This window comes from Gadus morhua, chromosome 15 (assembly GCF_902167405.1).
Source record: "Gadus morhua chromosome 15, gadMor3.0, whole genome shotgun sequence".
Lineage (NCBI taxonomy): Eukaryota > Metazoa > Chordata > Actinopteri > Gadiformes > Gadidae > Gadus > Gadus morhua.
Genome location: NC_044062.1, coordinates 3,708,422 through 3,733,651, shown reverse-complemented (window position 1 = coordinate 3,733,651; position 25,230 = coordinate 3,708,422). Strand labels below are relative to the sequence as shown.

The 25,230-nt window shown below is 44.3% G+C and overlaps 1 protein-coding gene across 1 annotated transcript in view; it reads left to right on the top strand.

The window, feature by feature from the left end:
• eys (eyes shut homolog) overlaps positions 1–25,230 on the top strand; it is a 130,188-nt gene that overhangs the window by 79,380 nt on the left and 25,578 nt on the right. Inside the window, exons 34-41 of the mRNA XM_030379716.1 lie at positions 173–392; positions 5,373–5,560; positions 6,107–6,189; positions 8,420–8,573; positions 8,681–8,793; positions 9,683–9,909; positions 16,386–16,562; positions 19,486–19,645. Coding sequence (XP_030235576.1) covers positions 173–392; positions 5,373–5,560; positions 6,107–6,189; positions 8,420–8,573; positions 8,681–8,793; positions 9,683–9,909; positions 16,386–16,562; positions 19,486–19,645 — 1,322 coding nt within the window. The remainder of the gene's footprint in view (positions 1–172; positions 393–5,372; positions 5,561–6,106; positions 6,190–8,419; positions 8,574–8,680; positions 8,794–9,682; positions 9,910–16,385; positions 16,563–19,485; positions 19,646–25,230) is intronic.

Below are 25,230 nucleotides of genomic sequence, written 5' to 3'. Positions count from 1 at the left end.
AAATGCATAATGCAATAAATCGATCATGTTTTCAATCTCAAAAATAATAGTTTCTATGTCTACCAAAATAATCGTGACTATGATTAGACCTGATGTCCTGGCACCGGGTATTTTGCGTCGCCTTTCTCCCTCACCCTCTCACTCTACCGCATCAACCCCTCACGCTCACCAGGGGAGAAACTGCGAGGACAACTACGACGATTGTCTCCTGGGCCTGTGCCCGGAGACGTACACCTGTGAGGATGACGTCAACAGGGTCAGGTGCGTCCCCGCCGAAGGCAGGGGCCCCTCGCTGACGGCCCTCACCAACGTCACTCAAGGCCCGGTCCCCCGCACACCCGCGCCTGTGTCCCTCCCACCCCCGGCGACGGCAGCACCTGCGGCAGCATCAGGTAGCTCGGTCGTTTTGGGGGGGTTTTTTTGGCAGGTTTTTGTTGCCTCGATGTCACTGTTTTGTCTGGGTGTTTTTTTTTTTTTCTTCCTCCGCTCTCGAATTGATTAAAGCCCGAGTGCGTTCGTAGGAGTTGAACGTTTCCAGGGACAGAGCCATTGTGTCCACGGTGTGGTTTGCGAATGAGAATCTGTTGTGAGCATTGGGGCTATTAGGGTCTTACTTGTGTGATCAAGGGCAATCATGTCAGCGCTTGTCGTTTATAGACGGCTTTCTGTAAAACGTCTGGCCTTGGAGGGCAGCTGTAAAAGGAGGTCGTTTTGTTGTGTCGTGCGAAAATCAAAGAAAGAGTCTGGATTTTGTATTAGCGAGTGTCTTCGATACCGATCCGAAGCGGTTAGAGGTTCAATCCCCGGCGTCTGCAACGTCGGTGGTTCCGGGTTATTTTATTCCTCTTTGTTCCCCGAATTGTATTTGGTAGAAGATGGTCATTTCGAGTTACACTACACTGAAGATCTCGACATGGACACTGGATTGGTATTAAGGGAAAGGGATTGGGAGAGCTGGATAGATACTCCCTGACAGATTAGTTTGGCCGGCCTTTGAGACTGAGCTGTAAAGCAGAATTATTGAACACAAGTGAACTCAATCAATTCACCTTGACACCCTGGAAATCACTGATGTCCCAACAGGTAATGGACTCAATACACTACACCTGGTCCACGCTACAAGAGTTTCTCCTTGGAACATGGAGAGAAACTATTCCACTATTTCATACTATTTTATAGTACATACCCAACAGACGTCTTTTACTTGTTTTGAAGCTACACATCATCAGAAATAAGCGTTTCCACGCGAGATGATCCAGAATCTGAAGAGTTATCTAACTAGGTCACTATCTTAAAGGATCCAGTGCCCTTGGTGGTGCTGGAAATAGACTCTGTGTTCCTTTAAACCCTAACACTGCTCAAAAAAACAAGAAATGTATCAATTTTTCCACCCATTTTAATGTAGACAGTGCTCTAGACTGACTTGAGTGTTTTGCTTGAATTTCTTTTGCATATAATAGCAATTTAATCAGGAATGGAATGAAATCGGTACCTCCTTTCTTTCTATATCGCATTTAATCACAGGTAAATTAACCCCTGTGGGCTTTTGTGAAACCTGTTAAAAATGTGTGGTTTATAGACGCTGAATGCAGCTTAATCAGGGCATTTTATGTTAATTACAATGATTGCAGTAACAAAAGGTTGAAAGCACTGGCAACTGTAACAGAATGGATCGACGAAGCCCTGGCCTCTTAGAAATCAATGGAATAATGATGCTTTGGTTAGCTAGCCGCCCCGCTCAACTCCCGCTGGGTGAACGTGTGCTACATCACATGTATGCATTTTCTTCAAACTGCCAGTTAAACCTTTAGGTAATGTTTCGCTAAGCTGCCTAATTACTTTTACATTTATGGCATTTAGCAGACGCTTTTAAGCTTATTGAGCGACTGACAAGCACACTTGTCGGAAGATGGAGAAACAACAATATATCGCTGTCGGTATGTAAGGATGTTAATAGAACAATGGCCAAGCACTTACAATTGCTATTTTTACCTAGGTATACATCAAAGTTAGCTAGGATAAGATGATGCACAATGCTAAGTACTACTTTTAAGTGCCAGAATGTACAACATACAATTCGTGCTTACATTATGTGCAATGACGTACAACATACAATACGTGCCAAGTGCTTACAATTGCAATGTTTACCTAGGTATACAACAAGATAGCTAGGATAAGATCTACACAATGCTAAGTACTATTTCTGTGCTATTTTCCATTAACGACAGAATGTACAACATACAATAAGTGCATACATTAAGTGCAAGGACTTTCAACGTACAATAAGTGTGAACACTAAGTGCCAGGACGTACAAACAGACAATGAGAGCGTAAGAGGGGTGTTTTTAGGAGAGGAAGGGAGGAGGGTTGTTAAGGAGGGAGGCTATGCAGAGTCCAGGTGACCTCTGAACTCTTGAGTCTTGAGTCCCTTGCTGGTGAGCGACTCTGCAGCCTGACGGCCGGTTCCAACATTGCGGTGCCAAAACAGAGAAGAGTTAAGACTAATTAGTGCACCTTTGAAAATGTTCACTGGTTTCGCCGGTTATTATTATTTTTTTGACCTACGTAAGAATATTCAGGAGGATTGCCAATAGAAATACTTTGGCTGAATGTGCCTTTGCCGTTTGTCAACTTACGCGCTGCAGCAAACACGTTCTTTTTTAAATTACAAATATAAGCATATCGTTTAAATAATTTAAAACATCTTTTGGTTTTATTTCCACCTGTAATTACCCCGTGTTAGGCCACACAGGGAATATGTATTTCTTTTGTCTCGAAGAAAGGACATTACGGCTGGGACCCCGTGGGTAAAGGATGACCTTGTTCATCCCACTAGGGCCTGAGATTGCAACGGACCGAAAATGGTCTTCAGCAATATTTTATCTCGGCCCTGTGACAAGTTCAATCAGCCAGTCTATTACTCTGTCCAATAAATCAGCAGGAAAACAGGACTCACCCGTGAGGTTTTTCCCCACCTTTTTATATAAACGGGACATTAACGCTTCATTAATTACATTTTTCGAACCCAAGTCTATAACTAGGCTTGTTGAACACCAGTATGCAAAACAAGTCCCCTTCAAGACGTATAATACACTGAACTTATCATACGACTCCCACTTGGTAAAACATGGATCTAATTCAGGAGTTGAGTTCAATATTAATGACAGACGTATCCATAACCTTTGGCTTGTATTGACAGCGGGAGGAGAAAGCGAACAGGTATACGCCATAAGTCTGACAGATGGCTCCGATGGGGATCGTTTTGTTCGCTATTTGCGGCGTCATTGATGGACCATATCAGCATGCACAATATGTCATAACGTTGACCTCGATGGGGGCATAACAACCGACCGACATCACAAAGACGTAAGAGACATCATTACGTTGACGCGCAGGAGAATGATTCTTTTGCGAGGAGAAAACAAAGGGTTGAAGACGCTGCCGAATGGGTTTCAGTCGACCTGTTGGGAGCCCGGAGTGGCAAACGAGGGATCCGACGTACGAAGGCGAGGGGGGAGAGAACGCCGACGAGAGGCCGACGAGAGGGGAAGCAGTCCAACTTGCCGCTAATGAGCCATGCTCGTTGCCTCCTGGCAACCACCTCAGACTGCATCAAAGGCTACATCAGACTAAACTAGGCCTTAAAATTAATGAATGGCTTTGTCTCTGCGGGCTAATTTCCCATCATCAGCATTGGCAAAAAAATATAAAATAAAAAAAGCCTATTGTCAGGATTTTGAGTGGGAGACAGCCTCATCCCAGTGTTTGTTTGTTGCGTTTATCCTCATTAAATCCACAAATCAGAGTCGGGTCTGTTGCCGATGATTCTCCATCTTTTATATATTTATATATTTGTTTATTCATTTGGGCTGCTCGTGTTTTTTCCCCGCAGGGTGTTGTTCCCGGCACTATGTCTATATCTCTCTATCTCAATCTCTCGCTCCCTCCCATCTCTCTCCCTCTCTCTTTCTCTCTTTCTCTCTCTCGCTCTCTCTCCTTCTCTTGCTCCCTCCCGTTCCTCTCTCTCCAAACCCTCTCTCTTTCTCTCTCTCTCCCTCCCATCTCTCTTTCTCGCTCCCATTCCTCTCTCTCTCTCTCTCTCTCTCTCTCTCTCTCTCTCTCTCTCTCTCTCTCTCTCTCTCTCTCTCTCTCTCTCCTCTCTTTCTTCTCTCTCCTCTCTTTCTTCTCTCTCTCCCCCCCCCCCCCCTCCAGAGAAACGGGGGGATATTTAGATGAACATGTTCTCCAAACTGCCCCATAGGCACCCCGGGCTGTCAGATCAAACAGGGGGCCCCGGTCTATTAGGATCCGACACGTCACAAATATTGATAAAGGTCTAACTCGTTGACACCCGATTAATCACGGCAACAACTTAAAAGGAGCCACCCCCCACCCCCCACCCCCACCCCGCCACCCTGCGGTGAGGTCGAAGAACAGAGGCGCGGCGAGATGGAGCCGTCACTCAGGTGCATCAGAGTCTCGCTCGGCTTGGCCCTCGTTTGGTCGGCTTTCGCTCTGAATCCTGGAGGTTTATTGGCCGTGATCACCGTTAACCACCTGGCTCCGCCTGCGCCGTCAGACCGACCGACTGGCGTGCGCACGAGTCAGTCTGTCTTTTTAAACTTTATCGCCGTCCCCCGTGCTCTCGACGGGCTCTCCGGCAACCGCAGCTTCTGAAGTGTTCCATAATCGCCTTTTCTTTTGAACAATTATGTAAAATAAAAAAGGCAGAGTAACCCTATTATAATTTGTGGCATGTAATACATTTGTGTGATTACGTTCATCTTTTTTCATAAATTTACATGCTCCACAGCATTTTGGCCAAACAAGATAATTTATTTATTTTATCTTAAACCGGCGTAATGAATAGAGTGTGACACAACTAATAAAGAGCGCTCCGTCTCTATTTATGCTCTTTGCCTCGTGCGTGTGTCTAGTGCTATCACTTAAGCGCGGCATGATTTTGAACATCCTTCCCTGTTCCACAATGAATCTTTATGAGACAATTGCCAATGCATTTCAACATGTGGCCTACCTGCCATGACGCATTGTCTGCATGAAGCACAAAGCACACAGCCATGACGGGACGGGACGGGCGCAATATCATTTATTTGAATGTTTGCACACTGAATATACTCGAGTCCTATAGGAACAAACACAGCCAAGCTTCGTTCTCGCTCCCTGTGCTCGACCCCATTAAAAAATATGATTCTATTTATTTTTTAGGTTGCGCTTCAAGTATGAAACAAAATTTGTGTTCTCTGTGTTTTGGACTTTAGAAGTTTCATTTTTTTTAAAAAGTATGTAATAATTCCGATGGTGAATACTGTGTGCATTGAGCTTTGTCTATGTTTTTGTATTTTCTCTTGTAGATCAAAGCTTCCATCGGTACTTTGGGAGTTCCTACCTGGAGGTTGGGGGTATTGAACCCACAACCCTATTCTGCATTACAGTCAAGGTTCAAACTAAAGTAGCGCATGGAACTATTTTTTATTTAGATCAAGGGCCCAACGATGGATATTTTTTCATGAAACTCTACTTGACTGGCGGAATCTTACAGGTAAGAGACACGATATTCATTCGTTAAACACAAGTACAAAGCACTCACTTGTTGTCCTATAGTTATTTAAGTTAATTATAGCGGTTTACACACACTTATATCGTTTTTTTAACACACTGTGTGTGTTAAACAACACACACTGTCGCCCGGTTTTCCATCTTGCGAGTTCACAGAGGTCTGGGAAAACTCAAGCACTGACAACCTCAGAGTAACAAGATCTCAGGGTTCCTGAGGCAGCGCTTCAATTGGACGGGACTTGGGAGAAATAGTGGCTTCCAGATATACGAAATCTCTGGTTACTGCTATGTTTGAGCGATGCCACGGGAAAAACCCACACTCGGTGGTCCCCTGCGTAATTTCATTGTTTTCAAGTGTGATGACAAGCCATTGTTTCTGCCCACACCAATCCAAAGTTTAGTGCTTGCCTTTCCCCTGACTTTTGTCTCAAGCTTTTCCGCTAAAGTCTATCTGCGCGAGGATCTATCTGACACGATATTCTCCCACAGCTAATGAAAACAAATGTGTTCTTCTTCTTCCTCTGTATAGTTTACGTTTTCCTGTAACCAAGAGGAAGAGGCGAAGATGATTAACACGTTCATTCGTGTTGATGACGCCGTTATTAATGTCAGGTAGGTCAATTTTAATGATTGTACGTTTTGTTATCACCTATTAATTTGAATTAATTAATTATTAGTATTCCAATTTTGTTTGACTTATGTGTATTCTTTGCTTGTATACTATAAAATAAGTTAGTTATTATAATAGCTGGACTAAGGTAGAATAATAAAAATAATTATAATTAAAAAATAAAAAGAATCAGGAAATGACTTGCAGATAGCCAACCCTCATGCTGAAAAAGTTGATAATATCAACGTGGGAAGACAACTTAATCAATGAGATATTGACAAAAATGTTGTCTGTAAGATTAAAAATATAGTTTTATTAAACTCAAAAGCAATTTCCCAGCCAGACCCTTCAGAAAATTATTGGATGGCACGTAGAAAAACAAACCAACAAAATTACACAAATATTACAATAATAACACAATGTGGACTGAGTTACATTGTAATTTAATGTTGAAGCTGCTGCATGGTGATACAGATATTTATGTTTTCATGTTTATCCTCACTAAACAATAACCTGACAAAACTAGGGGGGGCTAATAACGGGCATAAATGGGATTTGGTGACACAAATAATATATTCTCTCTCTCTCTCTCTCTCTGTCTCTGTCTCTCTCCCTCTACCTCTCCCTCAGTCTCTGTCTCTGTCTCTGTCTCTGTCTCTGTCTCTGTCTCTCTCTCTCTCTCTCTCTCTCTCTCTCTCTCTCTCTCTCTCTCTCTCTCGCTCTCTCCCCCTCCCCCTCCCCCTAATTTACCGATTTTGAAGTCACTCAATCTTTATGCGGTTCGACCCGGAGCTAAAACAAGTTGCGATCCCTCCCCCCCCCCCCCCCCCACCCCGCTTCCGACATCACAAAATAACTCATTATAGCCATTTAATATGTCTTCTCGGTCAAGATGATATCCAATATGTTAAATAGAAATCCACGGGGGGGGGGGGGGGGGGGGGAGGACTGCGGGGTTGGGGGGGACTGGGGGGGAGGGGGGGGGCTTCTCAAGGACGGTGGTGAGCACGGTGCCCCTCTGGCTGCCGGCCAGGGCGTTCCGTCAGAGTGCTTCTAAATTAACCGCCGCCGCTCCTCCACGCCACGGCTAAAAGGAGGAGAGGAAGGGGAAGCTCACCGAAAGCTCCTCGGATCCCCCCCTCTCTCCCCCCCCTCTCCCCCCCCCTCTCCCCCTCCTCTGCCTCACCCCCGGAGGGTTTTTAGCCGCCACGCGCGCTACTCGCTTAACAAAATAAAAAGGGGGTCTTAGCAAATCAGTCAGACGATTGTGTAATCAACCCGGTTAACCTGCGCGCGCTGCGTCGCTACATCCAGAGCGGCGTCGCAGCTCCTCCGGAGAATACGGAGGAGGGGGGAGGTGGCTGGGGCAGCCGGCGAGGCTGCCCCCCAGCCACCTCCCCCCTCCTCCGGCGAGGCTGCCGCCAGCGCTGGTATTCGGGCATCACAACCGCACTTCCTCGGTCATTAGACAAAGCTCTTTGTTTGCAAGGAGTGAGGGGTTACTAGGTCAGGATGATACCTACCTACAATATAATAGCCCTGTGTCCCAAAGGGATCAAGCGTTGGCTTTTTCTATGTTTGGTGCTAACTTTCAACACTTTTTGAAGAAGGTTTGACTTTAAAATCTACTAGTGCCTTCACTTATCTGCCTTGGCCTTAATTAATTTGAGAGCGTAGGGAAGACTAATGGGGCTTGGCCTTGTATCTCTCTCCAACCTTGACCTGATCAGCAGCTCCATGCATAGCCTGAGCTATTTCATTAGAATTGCATGGTTGAGTGTTTTTCTTGGTAGATTTCTCAACGCTGCATTGGTTGGGCATCTGACATACTTTTGCTAGGTTGCTAATGGGCAACGAGGTTCTATTAATAAGACACAAACAGTCTCAATCAACTAAATATGTAATAACAATTTGTCGCTTGCTCAGATTTCAAGTGCAAATAGTATGTATGATATACAGTGCAAGACGTTTTTCGTCGAGTGGTTCATTTAATACGTTGCCACCTATTTCACTTGAGGAAATTGAAATGGATGAAATGGATGCCATCATGGTTCAACTCATTCTTTCTAATTACCGGTTCCATAAAAAATATTTGAATATTAGTGTCGGGGAAATTAAGTGTCTGGAGAAGTGGCATTCACTTTGTCATCCCGGTCCAGTCCCCAGTATTGAAAAGTATTTTTCTGTTGAACCAGGTTAACCCAATCCTCTGTGTTTGGTTCTCTGATTCAGACAGTGCCTTGCACCATGCGAGGCAGAGCTGACCGTCCTTGGCTACGACGGGATTAAACTAAACAGTACAAGTAACTACCAGCCGGGACCAGTTAAAACCAGGACCACTTCTGTCTTCATAGGAGGACTGCCTGAAAGACGTTTACCTAATCAGGTGAGGTCATGAGACCAATTCAGTGTTGTAGTGTTTGAATGGGCAGCATTTTCAAAAGCTTTGCTGTCGAAATGTTCGACTGCTTAATAGTTATTTTTCTATTTTAGGGAGCCCTGCCTTTTCACAACTTCACTGGCTGCATTCAAATACTTGAGATGAATAATCTGCAGGGATTTCACAAATCCAATGCAATCTCAAGTGGGAACGTTGGCCAGTGCAGGTAAAATAATATAAGAGATGAATTTCAAATGATCCAAGTAGTAACGTTGTATGTTAATTAGAGCTGTCAAGCGATTAAAATATTTAATCGTGATTAATCGCATTAATGTCATAGTTAACTCTAATTAATCGCGATTAATCGCAAATTATTTTTCTAGGCTAAATATCCCTTGATTTTTTTGTCACATAATTCTTCTCATTTTAATTCTCTTATCAACATGGTGAAGTGCATCGGCTTGCCTTGTGCAAATGATTTTTTATTGATAACAACATTGGCATATACACTGATCAAAGCAGGACGATACAAAAAAAGAGCCTATAGTGCAATTAAACGACTGCTTTGAACAAATGTCATTTGAACATAGCAGTCAGGCTACTGCTTCTTTGTTTTGAGCCAAAGAAAAAAAAAAATTTTTTTTTTTTTTTTTTTATAAAATATTTGCGTTAATCGCGCGATAATTTTTTTTAACGCCGTTAAATTTGGTTTGTGTTAACGCCGTTAATAACGCGTTTAACCGACAGCTCTAATGTTAATCTTATGTCTGTATAGTATGTATGGTATTTGAAGATTCATATGTGTGCATATAGTAGTACGCCGATTTGAAAGCAAACCATTTTGTGAATCTATAATATCCTTCTCAGCATATTTCTTCTTCATAACATACATCAAGCTCTCACTGCTAACCACCCAGGCCTACAGCCCTTTAGCGTTCCAGGTTCAATTCCCAACTGTGTTCCTATGCTACATGTCATTCCCACCACCTAACTCTCTCTTCCCTGTCGTGTCCTGTCCCTTCAGACACCAAAAAGCCATAAAAAAAAAGCCATAAAAACATATCACGTAACTAAAACACGAGACGCTTTCGCATGGGGAAATTGTATTGTTGCAGATCGACGGGCATCGAGGGCCCCCCAACCGGCCCCCTCGGCCCGACCGACCCGCCCACCAGCGTCACCGTCCCTCCCCTACGGGCCGCGGTCGCGGTGGATAAACTGCAGGTCTGCGGCGAAGGCCACTGCCGCAACGGCGGAACGTGTCGTCAAGTACAACCGGCAGACTCAGCCGTGCCTTCCTGTGACTGTCCCCTCCACTTTACCGGGAGATTCTGTGAGAAAGGTAGGCCGTATGGATTTTATTCCACCGTGATGAGAGTTCCCTCTTCCACTTCTCACTCAAACTGCTTTTGGCAACTCCTCCTTTTTGGGTTGAGTCTGGGGATCTGGCGCCGGCTTAACAGTGAGAACATTAGACCGGGCAGGATATAGTCTAGTGGTCGGGGGCGCTTGACTCTGCGTCGAAATGATTCGGGAACGGATACCAAATGTCCACAATCTTACTGCAGGCCTCCTCGAGCACGATGCCTAACCCCTACCTGACACCATTAAAATGAAAATCGACTTCTTCGGCTCGTTATCTCCTTTCCATGAGTCATACCGCTATTCAAAGCGTGCCAAAGATGGCCCCCCCCTAAAACTCTCTGACTATTTATTCTGCATCAGAACCGTGTAGACATGGCCGCTCTGCAGCTAGGGTTGTGTTATGTCTGATGACGTTGTATCCTCGCTGACGGGCTTGACATTTCAGCTAATAATATCAGAACATGTTTCTGCGCTCCCCCGCATCCATAAAGCCTGCAACCGACTTTAACACGCAGCCAGCAGACTGCGTGTCACTCTCAGACGATCCAATCAAACCCAAGGATCTCATTCTGCTGTTTTGATCCTGTGCTAATAACCTGTTGTTTTTGGTTGTTGTTGTTCTTTGCGTTGGGTGGGGGGGGGGGGGGGGGGGGATTTTGAAACCCACTTCGTGATGCCTTTGCCGTGATATCATTAAGCTAGTCAATAAAATAGGCATCATTCTGAGTCTTTCGAAGGACTGGGTGATGGACTTGGCTGCATTGGGAATTTTGAGTGGTATGATTTATTCAGGGTTTGTGTCACGAACTTCAGAATCATAAGGAACTTGATCCATCAATATGGAGTTTACATGTTCTACCCATTCCTTCCTTTCTCCTTTTCTTATATCTTTGAAAGAGAATAACCTTTTCAGGTGTGCCACCGTCATTCAACCAAGATGTCACGTGCTAGCTAACTGAATGGTTTGACTTTAACCGTCACCAAACGAGATAACAATACAGATGAGATTTTAGTGTGATATATTTTGAGATTAAATTCCTGTTGTCACATCGTATGGATGTAGTAACCAGAGGCCTACTTGCTGTGTCTCACATAGAGACACATATTTTCCTACCCTTTCTCCCCAATGCGAACGAAAGAAAAACGCTGCAACTTTATCAAAAGAACAAGGTGAAGTCAGCCATGAATGCATGCATTGTAAAAAAATAATCATGGCTTATCTTCATCATTCACATCTGTCTGGCGCACTGACCTACCTAAATACCCAGCACAATTATTAGTGTCGCCATAACAAGCAGGAATAATAGCACTTCTTCAATCCAATTATATCCCCCACTCCCTTTCATTTCATCATGACACAACTAACTTCACCAGGGTTTATGAATTAATTTCCTCTACCGACAGCCTTTTTCTAAAAGTGTCCCGCATGTGTCATCGTGCAGGGAGCAGGATGAGGACGCTTTGGATTAAAATAACTTGTTAAACATCACTTTTCATTTCAGTCATTTTGCTTCGCCCTGCCGAGAGAGATTCGCATCTGCAAATCGTGACTAATATATGTCTCTGCCTATCTACAGCGCCGCTGTACCAGTCAACAAAGGTCTGTCTTCAAACAGGGTCTGTGCCTCAATTACCACGGGTATCGTCTTTATTTAAACTGTTAATTGGAGAAGTAACCTGAATGTTATTTGCCTCTCAAGGCGCTGGTGCATAACAGCAGGGGGTCTCTCCCCCCCCCCCGGGAGCTTCTGTATAATAACCCATAACATTTGCCAAGGAAATTTCTTCCCCCTGTTCTACATTGATATTCGAATAGAATCAACAGCAAACAGCAAACGGCCTCAAGCGAATTAATAAATTACTTGTTTCCATCTTATGGGCACTTTTATCAAAGTCGTCAATATTTGCATAGATACGCATACATTCGAAGGCAGGCATACCTCAAAAGAAGTGGATTTTGTTTTCGGATGGGCAGGATTGCAGATGTCGGGTCTTTACAGGGGAACATCTTTGGTCACTGAACGTTTCCCTTGGTTAAGACCAGGTGGGGCTCCACAGAGAGGAGGAAATCAAAATAAATCATAAATCATGCCTGCCCACACAATGATTGCCTTACTGTTTATCTGCTTGGATTTCGAGAAATTATAGATTCTTCGAGGAGCACGAACGGCTAAAAGGGAGTTCCCATTTGTTTTCCACATGGGCGGGCATGGGGGGGACTCAGTGCCCAAACCCACTGGAGGTGTTGATACGCTACCAGAGGAGTCACACAAGACAACAAGTAGATGAGAGGCGTTGTGTCTCAGGACAATTATCAGATCTCTGTTAGCATAATATTGAGCTTCACTTTCTGTAACAACAAAATCCAGCTCGTACATTTAGGACCTTTAGCAACAAATATGGAAATGTGAGTCGTGACCGAAAGGCAGAGCATTGCACAGATCGGGGGATTAGCTGGTTTATTATGAAATGTAACCAAAAGGCTTACAACAAAACATACCCTTATAAATAAATCTAACATCCACCATCAAACATTACCATCATCTGTAAACATAGATCTATTTGGTTATGGTAAGTTTTAAGTACGTTTTTCACGGTTCGTAAATTGTTCATAAAAATAGAACCTGTCCCCGACCCCAGTTGTCCTAAATACTAGAAAAGAAATGAACTTCCCTACTTTTACTTTGACTTCTAATACTCTACTATATAATACCGCATTTCCCTCAAATCCCGACACTGGCACCCGGTGCATGCTTTCTGCTGAGCCAGAGGGAAAACGCACTCGCTTCCAAAGCATCGGCGCTCTTCCAGAGAGAGAGAGAGAGAGAGAGAGAGAGAGAGAGAGAGAGAGGAGAGAGACAGAGAGAGAGGGGGGGAGCGAGAGAGAGGGGGGGAGCGAGAGAGAGGGGGGGAGCGAGAGAGAGCAAGCGCAATCTCACACAAGCACTCATCCACTGACGAGCTTTGCTACAGTCGTTCTGATAGCCTGCCCAAAGGAATCCAGCGGGCTCTTTTCAATGCCGACTGAAGCCCCCCCCCCCCCCCAAAAAAAATAACAACCAACCCCATCCTCCGGGCTGAGCGTCACTCTCTCACCCCTTCCTAGGTTGACGACGTAGGGGTCCCGTTCGCTCTGATGTCCAATTAAGGTGACAGCCATGACGGGACGGGCCGGGATAACGCGAGTCACCCCTGTTCTCCCGCCTTTAATGATGTATGTGCGTGTCATGGGGGGGGGGCACCGTGACTAATTGCCTGTGTACACATGTGCTCAGGCTGGACATAAATCCGCTGATCCTCCCATGTGCAACGTGTGCACGAGGGCAGAAGATGCACGTCTGTCTGATCGTGGCTCACTGTTGTTCCTGGAGGTTTGCCTGCGATTCGCCTTCAGGGCAGCAATGAAACATGTTTTTGGAGATCTTAGGGTGTCATTTATGTTTCGCCCTAAGTTGATGACTATAAGGGAAATATTCCTTCTTGAACTACTTTGAGCTACATCAAACAGATGCTATCTCACAGACGACGAGCAGAGCTCGCCGACGTCTTCTTATCAGATTTAGACCTATCTACTTAAAGGTAGGGCTAGGCAATTTATTTTTGACGCATTTTTTTTGTCAGGTTTTCTCAAATTCTCTTTACATCCAGACAACAATCAATAAATACGATGCTTTGATAATGAAAAGAGAAATTGGGTATTCGTGGCCGTCACAGGCCTGTAATAAACGCGGCCAATAATTGAATGCGGCAGGAATGAAATGTTTGGACGGCTTACCTACCTGCGCGCACTCTGCCCATGCACTCATCATCGCGCATGAGCGGATTCTTCCAGAAGGCTAGGCAGACCGTATGCTAACGCTAGCGAGCTAGTCATGTCTTTTGGGGAAGTGGCTTCAGAGGGAGGCCTTAAGGGAAGAGGTGGGATATTTATACACCACCCTACCTTTGACGCATATCTAAAGATACTTTACTGAGAGTCTAGGTAAAAGTCCCAACAGCAGACAGGTCATCTTGCTAATGGATGCCTACAGGTAGATGTTTGGGTTCAATCCCAGAACCTTTCAACAAGAAGACGTTCCCCCTCACTTTCATGCCATTCCAGATTTTAAATACGAATGCTGTGATAGAATTCAGCCTGCTGAACCTGATGTATACGTTTATTTGTTGAAGTTAACTTCTGGGAGAGAAGTTCACGTCTTATGCATGGCCGTCCATTTCGGATCTCGATTTCAAATCACGAAACTCACCGGTGGCTTCAATGATGGTCAAACGGATTGTAAATATATCGACTCCCGAGAGGTCACGTAAAGTAGCATCGGCAGGGTTCGGACATGTCTGCCAGAGTTGTCCCTGGAAGATAACGAGGAAGTAATGGACGATTGATTGATCGGAACGACTTGACCGCCCGCCCAAGGTCAGGGAGTAGCCGCTGTGATGACACCCAACAGCATGACACGTGACTGGATTAATAAGTCACACATCATACCTGATGCATTATGGAAGCCCTGACTGGAGTTGAAAAGTGGCTGATGTGGATAGTCGAAACTAAGGAAGAGCCTTATTGTGTTAATTAACGGGTTGCTGGCTTCTCGTCACATATCAAACCACCAACTACAGGACCAAAGGGATTTGAACAAGATCAAGGTGCTAGTTCTCCCCGGTCATATTTCAAGCACGCCTCGGCTGTCATGTATTGCCTTTTTTTCCGGGGGAACAAGAAACATCGGGCCAGAGACCTTATCTAAGACATTATGTTTGGTGTGAAAGTTTCCAATTTGAAGCTAAATGAACGCCCAAAGAAAATTTGTTATGGAGCAAATGGCTTCCAAAATCGGAAGGTTTGCTAGAGACAGGAAGCCACTGAGGCAGGAAATGATTCATACTGTGACTGTATATTGATGACCTCACTATGTGCCTCATTAGTTCTCTTCTTTAGTTATTTTCTAAAGCTTTGAAGTATTTTTTCTCGGCTGGAAGAATCAAACGTATTATAAGCTATGCACATTTTGTACAGGACTTACCTGGCTATTTTATTTCTCTAAAACAACGATCTGCCCAGCTTTTGTCTTCATTCATCCTAATTAGTATTGGTCTGCGTCGCTGCCACTTGTGCCGATGGCTATCAATGTTTATATGACTCACTTTATGATCCACACGATGAAAACAACTTGTAGACTCGAGATCTTTACAAATATATGTGTCTGTGTGCCTTGAACGACAAAATACATTCATGTTGGACTGAGATGGAAGCCTTTTGTGTGTTTGTTTGGGCAGATTATATTATGCCCATCTAGACTCACTTGTTAACTAGCAAACCAATAATTACGATGTCTTCACTTTAGAGTTCAATTTCTGTTTTCGAGCCAGTGTGGAACATAAGTAGCAGAGGGGAGGCCAACTACACATGTCAAAAATATGTGTTTTGTAAGTTCCTTACTTTCTTGCTCAACTATACTTTCGCTGTTTTAAAAAAGAGAATAATATCATTATTGTTGGTGAAGTATTTCACAGACAATGTTGGTCAGACCACCTACACATATGCAAAGATCTCTTCACCCTTACCTAAATGCAGCAAACTGCTGCATTTAGATGCAGCAAACTACTGCATTTAGCTCCCGATTTAAACAAATGTATAGATTCTTGTTTTTCCGTTTTATTTTGTATCGTACTCAACTGCATACACTTACAACTGCAAACAATAGTGAATACTTGTTTATGCCATATCGATTTCACTGCAGCTCCTTCCGATCCATAATAGCGTATAGTGTATTCCCGGGACACAGACATACGTTGTTGCTAAGGTTTTCCCTCGCTGCTTATATTAGCCTCCTCCTTCCACCGTGAGCTGAACGCCTGGTGAAAAGATGTATTTGTGTCAAATAGAAAAGCCAACAGGTCATTACTGCCTGGGGACGATGATGACCCGCGTGTCTTCCCCCCTTCTCCTCCCGCTCTTCTTTAAGTCATTCCCCTTTCTATTTCCTTCTTCCTTCCCTTTTTTCTGTCCTCCGTTGGGAAATCACCGAGCATTCCTGACAGGGAGGGAGCGTCTTGCTGACTGCGCTCATAGGCCAACTGTCACCGCCGGAAACAATCGCTTGAATAAAGGAGGGAGTCTTTGTTGCGCTGGTTTGATTTCTTTCAAGTGGTTGTGGTACTGTCGACTGCTTCTACTCCAGAGAGAAAAATCTGTATTTGTTGTGCGTGTGCCTTTCTGTCTGGGTTTTTACTTTAGAAACTTGTTGTGACATGTCTTGATAGGCTGTCTTTTTATTGAGCAAATCATAGCGATCACAAGTCATAGTGTTAATTAGACAAACATATTTTTGCTTTCATTGCGGAGTGAGGTCAATTCCAACTCCCTCAAAATGGTCGCTCTCCCCTGGATCATTTCCCTCAGGTCAACAGCCCCTCACCATAGCATGTCTCTAATGTGCCCCTTCTCTCCTACAGACACCCCTATTCACATCCCAGCGTTCACGGGGACCTCCTATCTAATGCTGGAGCCCCTCGCTTCATTCCTCCAGCCTCAGGGGCCCGGCGATGATCCCCTGGCCCCCGGCCGGGCCAGCGCCGTGGGGCTTTATCTGACGCTGAAGACCCGGGCCACCCAGGGAACCGTACTCTACAGTGAGTAGGCTCCTCTGGCCGACTCAACAGCTCACGGAAAGACCGCGGTTACACTTTTCATTTCCGTGTCTTTTTTTATCTAGTAGGGGTTTATTTAAGTGAGGCGGAGAGTGACATATGGACAAAACTAAATTGGAGTAAATATGAAAATAACCTCGAGATGCCGCACAACCGAATGAGAAAAAAATGATTGTTCAATTTGAACGTCCTTTCTAATTTATGAAACAAAGGTAGAGTTTAAGGTTTAAAAAAGTAAGTCAATTTCGTTTTTCTGCTTAATGCTGACTGAGGTGGGAGTTTGCTTGTGGGTTGAAAAACACAAGACGTAAAACATTGTACATTTCATGCAAATATGTGCTCCAAAAAAGTTATTTTGGATTAAATTCATAACCGAATACTTCAGACCCTGCAACGCCTTTTGGTTGCATTTGAACAGATTCCCTAAATATTTTTCACTAATAAATTATTAAACCAATTGATTGGTTTTTCAAAAGTGGCATGTTCTCAAAATATCCCATGTTGAAACCATTTTAAAGTACAAGAAAAGCCTGTTGAATACAATCAAACAATTCTCATATTTACCCGAAATTGTCGGCCACTTTACACTTCCAATCCAAATCTAAAACGTTGTGGCTTGTCTTTCCAAAATCTTTTGTCCTTTATTGTGTTACTTCAGACTCGTGTCAGACAAAAGGTTTTGACAGCTTCCGTTGCAGAAGGGACAAAATATTCACCTCAACATTCAGCAAATTGCAATATCATTTATTATGTCCTTATTCTGTACAAGCTACCCACACTGATCTGCAGGGAACCCACTCTAAGGCTGTATACATTAGCATTGGCTGTCTTCCTATCCCCTCACAATACACAGGATGTAAAGTAAACCTCCTCCAAGCCACCGGGACAGAGTCCAGAGACAGATGCACTCATGAACTCATGAGCACCTTCAAATGCCGTGTGATTAGAATTGATTGTGTCCCCCCGGCCCCCAGATCCTAACCCCCCCCCCCCCCCCCGCCCGGAATTCCTCATCTACCCCCTGATACGTCCCCTGTCCATCCCCACTCATTTCATCTGTCGTCTCCATGAAAGCACTTCATAGATTTGATCATGAGAAAGAAAGGAAAGTAAAACCATGATGGCTTTTATCCCGCACTCCTAACCATCCAACCCCTTCTCATCCTTGTCTTTGTTCATGGTGGAATTTGGATCCAGAAGTTAACTTTTTTTCTGGCGTTAATTGTGCGGACGATGCATTGTTACTCCTCCCCCTCCCCTGTCTTATATGGTGATCTGAGTGTCGAGTTGTCAGGCCCCACGCCCCCCCCACGACTTGGACGACCAATGTTCAGAGAAAAGGGGACACGCGTACCTTTTATCTTCTATGCTATAATGGCTAATAGCAGTGTCTCCCCCTTCTCTTTTTTTGACATCAGAGGACGTGTAGGGAGGGAACGGAAGGGAAACGCCAGAGATCAAACAGACAAAGTTAATCAGAAGGGAACCCAAAGACATGCATTGAGATGGGAGCAGATTCTGCCCCTCCTTCTCTCGCCTCTCCTCTCCTTTATGCACCTCCCTCCCTCCCAAAAGTGTTCCCTTCTCCCTCCCTCGGGACCTCTCCTTGACGGCTAGAGAGGAGAAAGAGAAAGCAGGGGGGAGGGAGCTGGAGAGAGAGAGAGAGAGAGAGAGAGAGAGACAGAGAGAGAGAGAGAGGGAGAGTGTAAAGAAAATGTAGGATGTAGGTGCGTGTGAGTGCATGATAAAGAGGGAAAGAGAGGGAAGAGAGATCAAGGTGTGTGTGTGTGTGTGTGTGTGTGTGTGTGTGTGTGTGTGTGTGTGTGTGTGTGTGTGTGTGTGTGTGTGTGTGTGTGTGTGTGTGTGTGTGTGTGTGTGTGTGTGTGTATGCATGACAGAGGGAGCCTGAGAGGGAACAGGTGAAGGCTGGTGACTGCAGGACGAACACGCCGTTAGTTGCAGCACAGGGTAACCAGTCCGTCGGGGGACGGGAGGGAACATCCCCCTCGCTCAAGAAAAATAGGAAAATAAAAGACGGGCCAAGATGTGTTTCCTGCCGACAGAGATTTATGGTTTACAAATAACTCAAAAGTGCTAACAGGGGACAGCTGCCTTGGAATGAGATGAAGGGGCAGTGAAGTGGTAAAATGTTCAGGATGGTATTTTTTATTGTACGTATCGTTTTTTTTTGGGGTTGTTTCTTCGATGTAAACGCGGACACGTTTATCGACGCTGCCGTGATGTTTAACATCGCCACATATACAGTAGATGAGTGCGTTATCTCAGATGATTGAATAGGGTGTGTGTGTGTGTGTGTCTGTGTGTGTGTGTGTGTGTGTGTGTGTGTGTGTGTGCGTGTGCGTGTGTGTGTGTGTGTGATAAGATTTACAACGCACCTCCAGGTCATAAACAAAAGGCTTTATCGTAGCGTATGTGAACACTGAGAACAACTGCCTTGAGTTGGAAGTCGTTTAGCACCTCAGTTCTTTAGCTAGAATATCCGTAACTGAGGAATTCAATTAGAGCATTAAATTAGAATTTATTGATTATTGAATTGAACACCCCTAAGTCGTTATGATACACCATAAAAAAATCTTTCGGCATAATAACAACTTCCTATAAGTAAATAAAACGCTTTTTGAACATGACGAATACATGAATACGTTCACTATTTCACTATAAACTTTGACTTTCATTTGGAGGAAAGACCAAATCCTGTCCAAGCCATATATTATCCTCTGGTTGCGTTTGTTTTGGTGTTAGTCTTACACGGCTGGGGGACGCGTTGGGGAAAGGTACAATTGATTGTTATTGGTTCGTACCCCGGATTCACTTTATCTTTTCTGAAGCGGTTACCTTTAGTCTTCCACCTCCATCCACTCCTCTTCCTTGTGTTTTATCGTAGCCCAGGAACAGGGTTTGGGAGATCGCTTCCTTCACGTGTTCCTCGAGGATGGAAGGGTTGCAGCCCGCCTGGGATGCGTGGGTGGAGCTGGTGGAGTCACACTAACCGCTACCTCCGACCACAACATCGACAACAACAGATGGATACCTGTCACAGTCAGGTACGATCCAAAGAAGATCCTGCTGTGTGTCGGAGTGTGTCTCTCTCTCTCTCTCTCTCTCTCTCTCTCTCTCTCTCTCTCTCTCTCTCTCTCTCTCTCTCTCTCTCTCTCTCTCTCTCTCTCTCTCTCTCTCTCTACTGTGCTTTGCAGAATCAGGCTCTTTATTCCAGAGAACGGTCTTCTTCCACTGCCTTCATTCCTTTCTGGGTGAACTCTCCAGGAATAGGACGTTGTTTCTGTACGGTCAATTCCACAAAAAACGCAGTACCACCTCGTCTAACCTCGCACCCCCGTGGTCTCTGGCTAAAATATATACCTTGTCAGAAAGCTTGTCAAAGGAAATTTGTGTATTCGTTGGCAATTTATTTTCGTTCAACGTGCAGCAACTTGAAAGTCTTTAAGCCGCTAATGGACTTATTAGTGGTGCTGGTACCTTAATCATGTTTAGCAGGTTTAACACCTCTCTCTCTCTCTCTCTCGCTCTCTCGCTCTTTCTCTTTCTCTTTCTCTTTCTCTTTCTCTTTCTCTTTCTCTCTCTCTCTCTCTCTTAGAGCATTAGTCACACACTAGAAAGAGTGCTTTAATTGACTACAGCAGACTAGCTCAACCATGTGCCCCCATAGGGCACATTGTAAGGTAGATTTAAGGGTTGGAACTCACGCAGCTGTAATGGTGGAGGGGTGGCCACGCGGTTGTCTGTGCACTGAGAGCAATGCACATGAATGAGTTGGGGGAAACATTGATTAGACTGTTGATGTATTGTTGTTTGTATAAACAAGAGAGAGTAATTGGAGTTTGCTGACTTCCTTGGGTTGCTTTGTTACTTTTGGAATGTGTGCATCATTGCATCATTAAAATCCCATTACCAAAAAGTGTGATATATTCTGATTGATTAAGGGTGAGGCAAGTAGCATAGCCAAAATCGGTATACAGGGCACTTTGTATAATGAAGTCCCCCTTTATAGCAGTAAAGGGGGCTATTATATTGTTCGACTGGAATCCCAATTTGGTAATAGTGATTATTCTTATCATTAGTTAGACTTGTGTAATACACATTAACGCATCACTTGTGCCCCTTTAAGAATGTCAAAGCCTTGATGCAGAATGTGAAGACATCGAAAGTCTTGGAAAAAGCAGTCTGAGATTTTGAAGTATTTCCAAACAAGGACAAAAAAACGACCACAGCCAAAAAACAATTAGAATGCATCAGGCCTTTGAAAATGTTTTAAGTACCACATTAGATTCAACAAGAAGGGAGGAACGGCAATTTCTACAATAAGGATATCATTGGAGACATTGCAACAAAACGTAATAGAGGCTCAGTAATAGCAATAAGGTTTTGATATTGTAGGCCTCCTGAGGAGAACCGCCAATTTCAGTTATCGGTTGAATTCATCTCAGAGGAACGCAGCTGAGAGAAGGAAGCGCCTTCATCTCACTGCAACGGTTGAGGCCTGCCGTGCACGTCTCGGGCGTCCTAGGACCACAATGCCTTCTGCAGTGCTGCAAAGCGGCTGGAGCTCCGATCACGCTGGCTTATTCTAGTCGTTAAGATGAAAAGTGCAGCGTACGGCGAGCCGGGAGAACTCCGTTTGCGGCTTCGGAGAGATGCGTCGGAACACAGAGCCGGAGCGAGAGAGAACGGTGTCCGACGCGGTGATGCTCAAAACGAAGATAACTACAAAGACACCTGCAGACGTCTATAATTATCCCCGCGTTGGACCGATTTCAACCAATCGTCCGAGTTTAGGGCCGATTGACATGTTGTGAGATGTACAGCGGGATCCGTTACCCTAATAGCCTGCTTTCAACGGCAGTGCCATTCTTCAGGCGCTGGCTCTCTCACCTCCTCTGACTCCAGCGCCTCACTAATCACCCTGGGGGGCGAGCGGGAAGGGGGGGCCACGCAATGTGCATTGTGAATATTTAATCGCTAATTTAGCAGCCTTCGCCGTTAGTGAGCGTAATTGGATGAGTCGCGTCGTCCCCTCGTGTAAGCAGCTTGTTCTACAGTCGGATTGGTCTGAATGAACTAGGTCAAGTTAGAGGAAGCTAATATAAAAATAAACCGGGAGCTTTTCACTTTTTTTTGGGGGGGGGGGGGTTTTCAAACACCAAAGAAATGAGGAGTGCAGTTTTGCCGCGCTTGGTTCCATGCATGTTTCAACGGTATTTGAAAGGAGGTTTATATTGAGATAAGTTAACAAGCCCCTCTTCTTCAGGCCTTTTGGATGATGCAGTGCCTCAAAGGCGTCCAACGCGGATGTGGTTCGGGTTTGCAGTCTCTGCTTCCGTTACGTAACGCCAGTGGTAGACCCATCTATTATGCATCAAATAGCAGCTATCATTCCAGGAGCATATTTAGCCTTGCTTGGGGCCTCGGGTAGAGCATTACTAAGAGCCTTCTTTATAGTGCCTTCGTTAGAGACTTAGTAAGTGCAATAGAGTGTCTTACTTGGAGACTTAGGATGAGACTTACGAAGAGCTTTAGCTACAGCGTCTTAGTTAGAGTGTCTTAGTTAGAGCCTTAGTAAGAGCCTTACAGCGTCTTAAGAGGGCCTTCTTTAGAGACGCGCCGCAACTGCGTTGTGTCGTCTTCAGGGTTTCTTTGTGCATTGAAACCAATCAATGGCCCTCCAAAGTATGATGTCATCGGACGTATCGCATCGGGCGACTGTGGAGTGCCTTCCGTCGATGATCATGGCTCCGGCGGAGATGAGCAGTGAGTCAGGGCCTTAATCTGCGCCGTAGTTATTTACATCGTTAGAGAGCCCTGGTAAGTGTGTGATGGATCCCTAGTTAGGGCCTTTTAGACTCCTAAATACCTAACTGGAGCAGCTGCTAAACCGTCCTAAAGTCTTTGTGAGCGCCTCAAATATTATCAACCGTTGATATTTCCCTTGGATTTAAGTTTAATTGAAGATCAGGAAGTTAGCTCTTTCAATGAAATGAAACAATGCAATTGTTGTTGCAATGGATGTTCAACTGAGAACCAGATTGAAGCCAGAACAGTTATCAACTTTGATTATCACAGATTATCTCTTTAATTAAGATCCATAGTAAACAACAGTGATTGAGATGAATTCAAAATGTGTTTCATGTGTCAGATGAGTACAGTTTTCACCCAGTTTTAGTTTTTAAACCAATTCGTTTTTTTTTTTGATTTATGTATTTGTATGTGAATCACTAAATAATGCAGTGAATCAAAAGATAATGCAAAGCACACCAGGTTGGACTCATAACTTGAATCATGCTATGAGCCCAAACTTAATGTTCCAACCAGAAGTTTGCATAATAATAAAGTACAAACTTAGAACACATAAGCGTGTATCTTTAAAAACGATCATCTATGAAAGGCAATTTGACCATTATTTCTGTTTCATGATTTCATGAAACACTAAAATATCTGTCATATTCTGAAATGCCATTCAGCCTTTAAAGAAACTATACAATGCCAAAAACCTGGTTGTTTTGCAGCTTCTGACTATTTTCTTCGTGATAAAGATTAAACACAGTGCGGCATCATTCCCATGATAGGGCAATTATGTACGTGAGGAATTGACTTCACCACAACCTGTGCAGACGTAACAGTCGCTAAAGACATGCGGCGCCTTCTGATACGTTCCATGTCCTTTTAAACACCACTGCCATTCAAAGCGTGTGTTTTTCTTCTGGATTTTCAGGGATATTTGGGCTCTTTCGAGCTGCCTGTTGGTGGATAGCTATCCGGCCTGCTGTGCTGCGTGAATGAAACTAGGCCCCCAACCATTTCCCAATTACACCCAGTTTACAAAGCAAGCCTTTCTTTTGGAGCGTTGTCTGCTCCTGCCATCCATGTGAACAGGGTTCAGGTTACCATTGTTATTTTTATGCATAATTGGTGTTAACTGCAAGGTTCAATGTGTAGATTCTTCTTTGTCTGTAAATCAATGCAATGTTTTTGATTACAACTGAGGTTTTATATTCATTCAGAAATGTAGACATTCATAGGCCTTTCTGACAATAAGTGACAATATCACAGATACAAAAGAGAAAACAAATTAAGGTCTAAGGAAAACTATAAGGAGGAATATTATAATATTATTTGTCTCCACCCTCTTTGAACAGTGACCTGGGGAAAAGACTGACATTGTTCTAATTTAGTCACCCACATACACACACACACACACACACACACACACACACACACACACACACACACACACACACACACACACACACACACACACACACACATCATTATAAATGTAGCGATGACAAATCACTTAAGCGCAGTGCATTAGCCAAATGAGGGACTGCAGAAATGATGGGATGGGGGCTTAATTGTTGGAAAATCGAAGCATCATATTTCGTTTGTGTGCTGTGTGTTGTGTCCATATTGTGTTTGTCTGAACTGTGTTGTGTTCATATTGTGGTAGTGTGTTTTGTCCATACTGTTTGGGTACAGTGTGTTGTGTTCATATTGTGGTAGTGTGTTTTGTCCATACTGTTTGGGTACAGTGTGTTGTGTTCATAATTGTGTTTGTGTGTAGTGTGTTGTGTCCATATTGTGTGTTGTGTTCATATTGTGTTTGGGTCTGTTGTGTTACTGTTGTGTTTGTGCAAAGCATTTTGTGTTTATATTGCGTTTGTGCGCAGAGTGATGTGGTCATATTCTGTTTGTGTGCAGCATGTTGTGTTCATCTGTTGTGTGAACGTCCACGAGAGCTCTGTGAGTGATTTTAAAGTGTTTATTTCATCACTGCTCTACCGGTGAGGAGAGAGAAACAGCTCCTTTCGTGTGTGTGTGTGTGTGTGTGTGTGTGTGTGTGTGTGTGTGTGTGTGTGTGTGTGTGTGTGTGTGTGTGTGTGTGTGTGTGTGTGTGTGTGTGTGTGTGTGCACACAAGCGCCCATAAACACATCCAAGCACACACATCCAAGCACACACTAAGCTAACATCTAAGCACTACTGTGCTACGGGTGCAATGGGATCATTGTTATGATGATGAGCGAGGTGGGAGGGGTTAGGTCGCCATTTCAATTATACTACCACGGCCCCTTCTACCCCTACCTCTACTACCGCAACTACTAGATCTACTTTTACTACAACGCTCAAGGCAACTACTATACCCCTATTCCAAGTACTACTACTACTACTACTACTACTACTACTACTACTACTACTGCTGATACAGCTTCTGCTACTACGATGCTGCTACTGCTAACAATACCAAAATTACTAAAAACAACAAAACCCAAGCCATTTGCTTTGTACTGCCATACCACAGTCGGCTTGCTGCGATTGAAAGCCATGTAAATGAGCCTATTCCAAATACCACTACTACTACAACTAGGTACTACTCCTACTCCTTCTGCTACTGATACGGCTTCTGCTACTGCGATGCTGCTCCTACTACTTACAATAATACCAACAATACTAAAAACAACAAACCCACGCCGTTTGCTTTGCCCTGCCATACCGCAGCCAGCGTGCTGCGAGTGAAGCCATGTTAATGAGCCTGTTAGAGCGACGACTGGCCTGCGCGCCTCAGCCCCCATCACGGCATATCACCGTGTTTGCTTAGTGAGCATGCCCGCCGTCTCT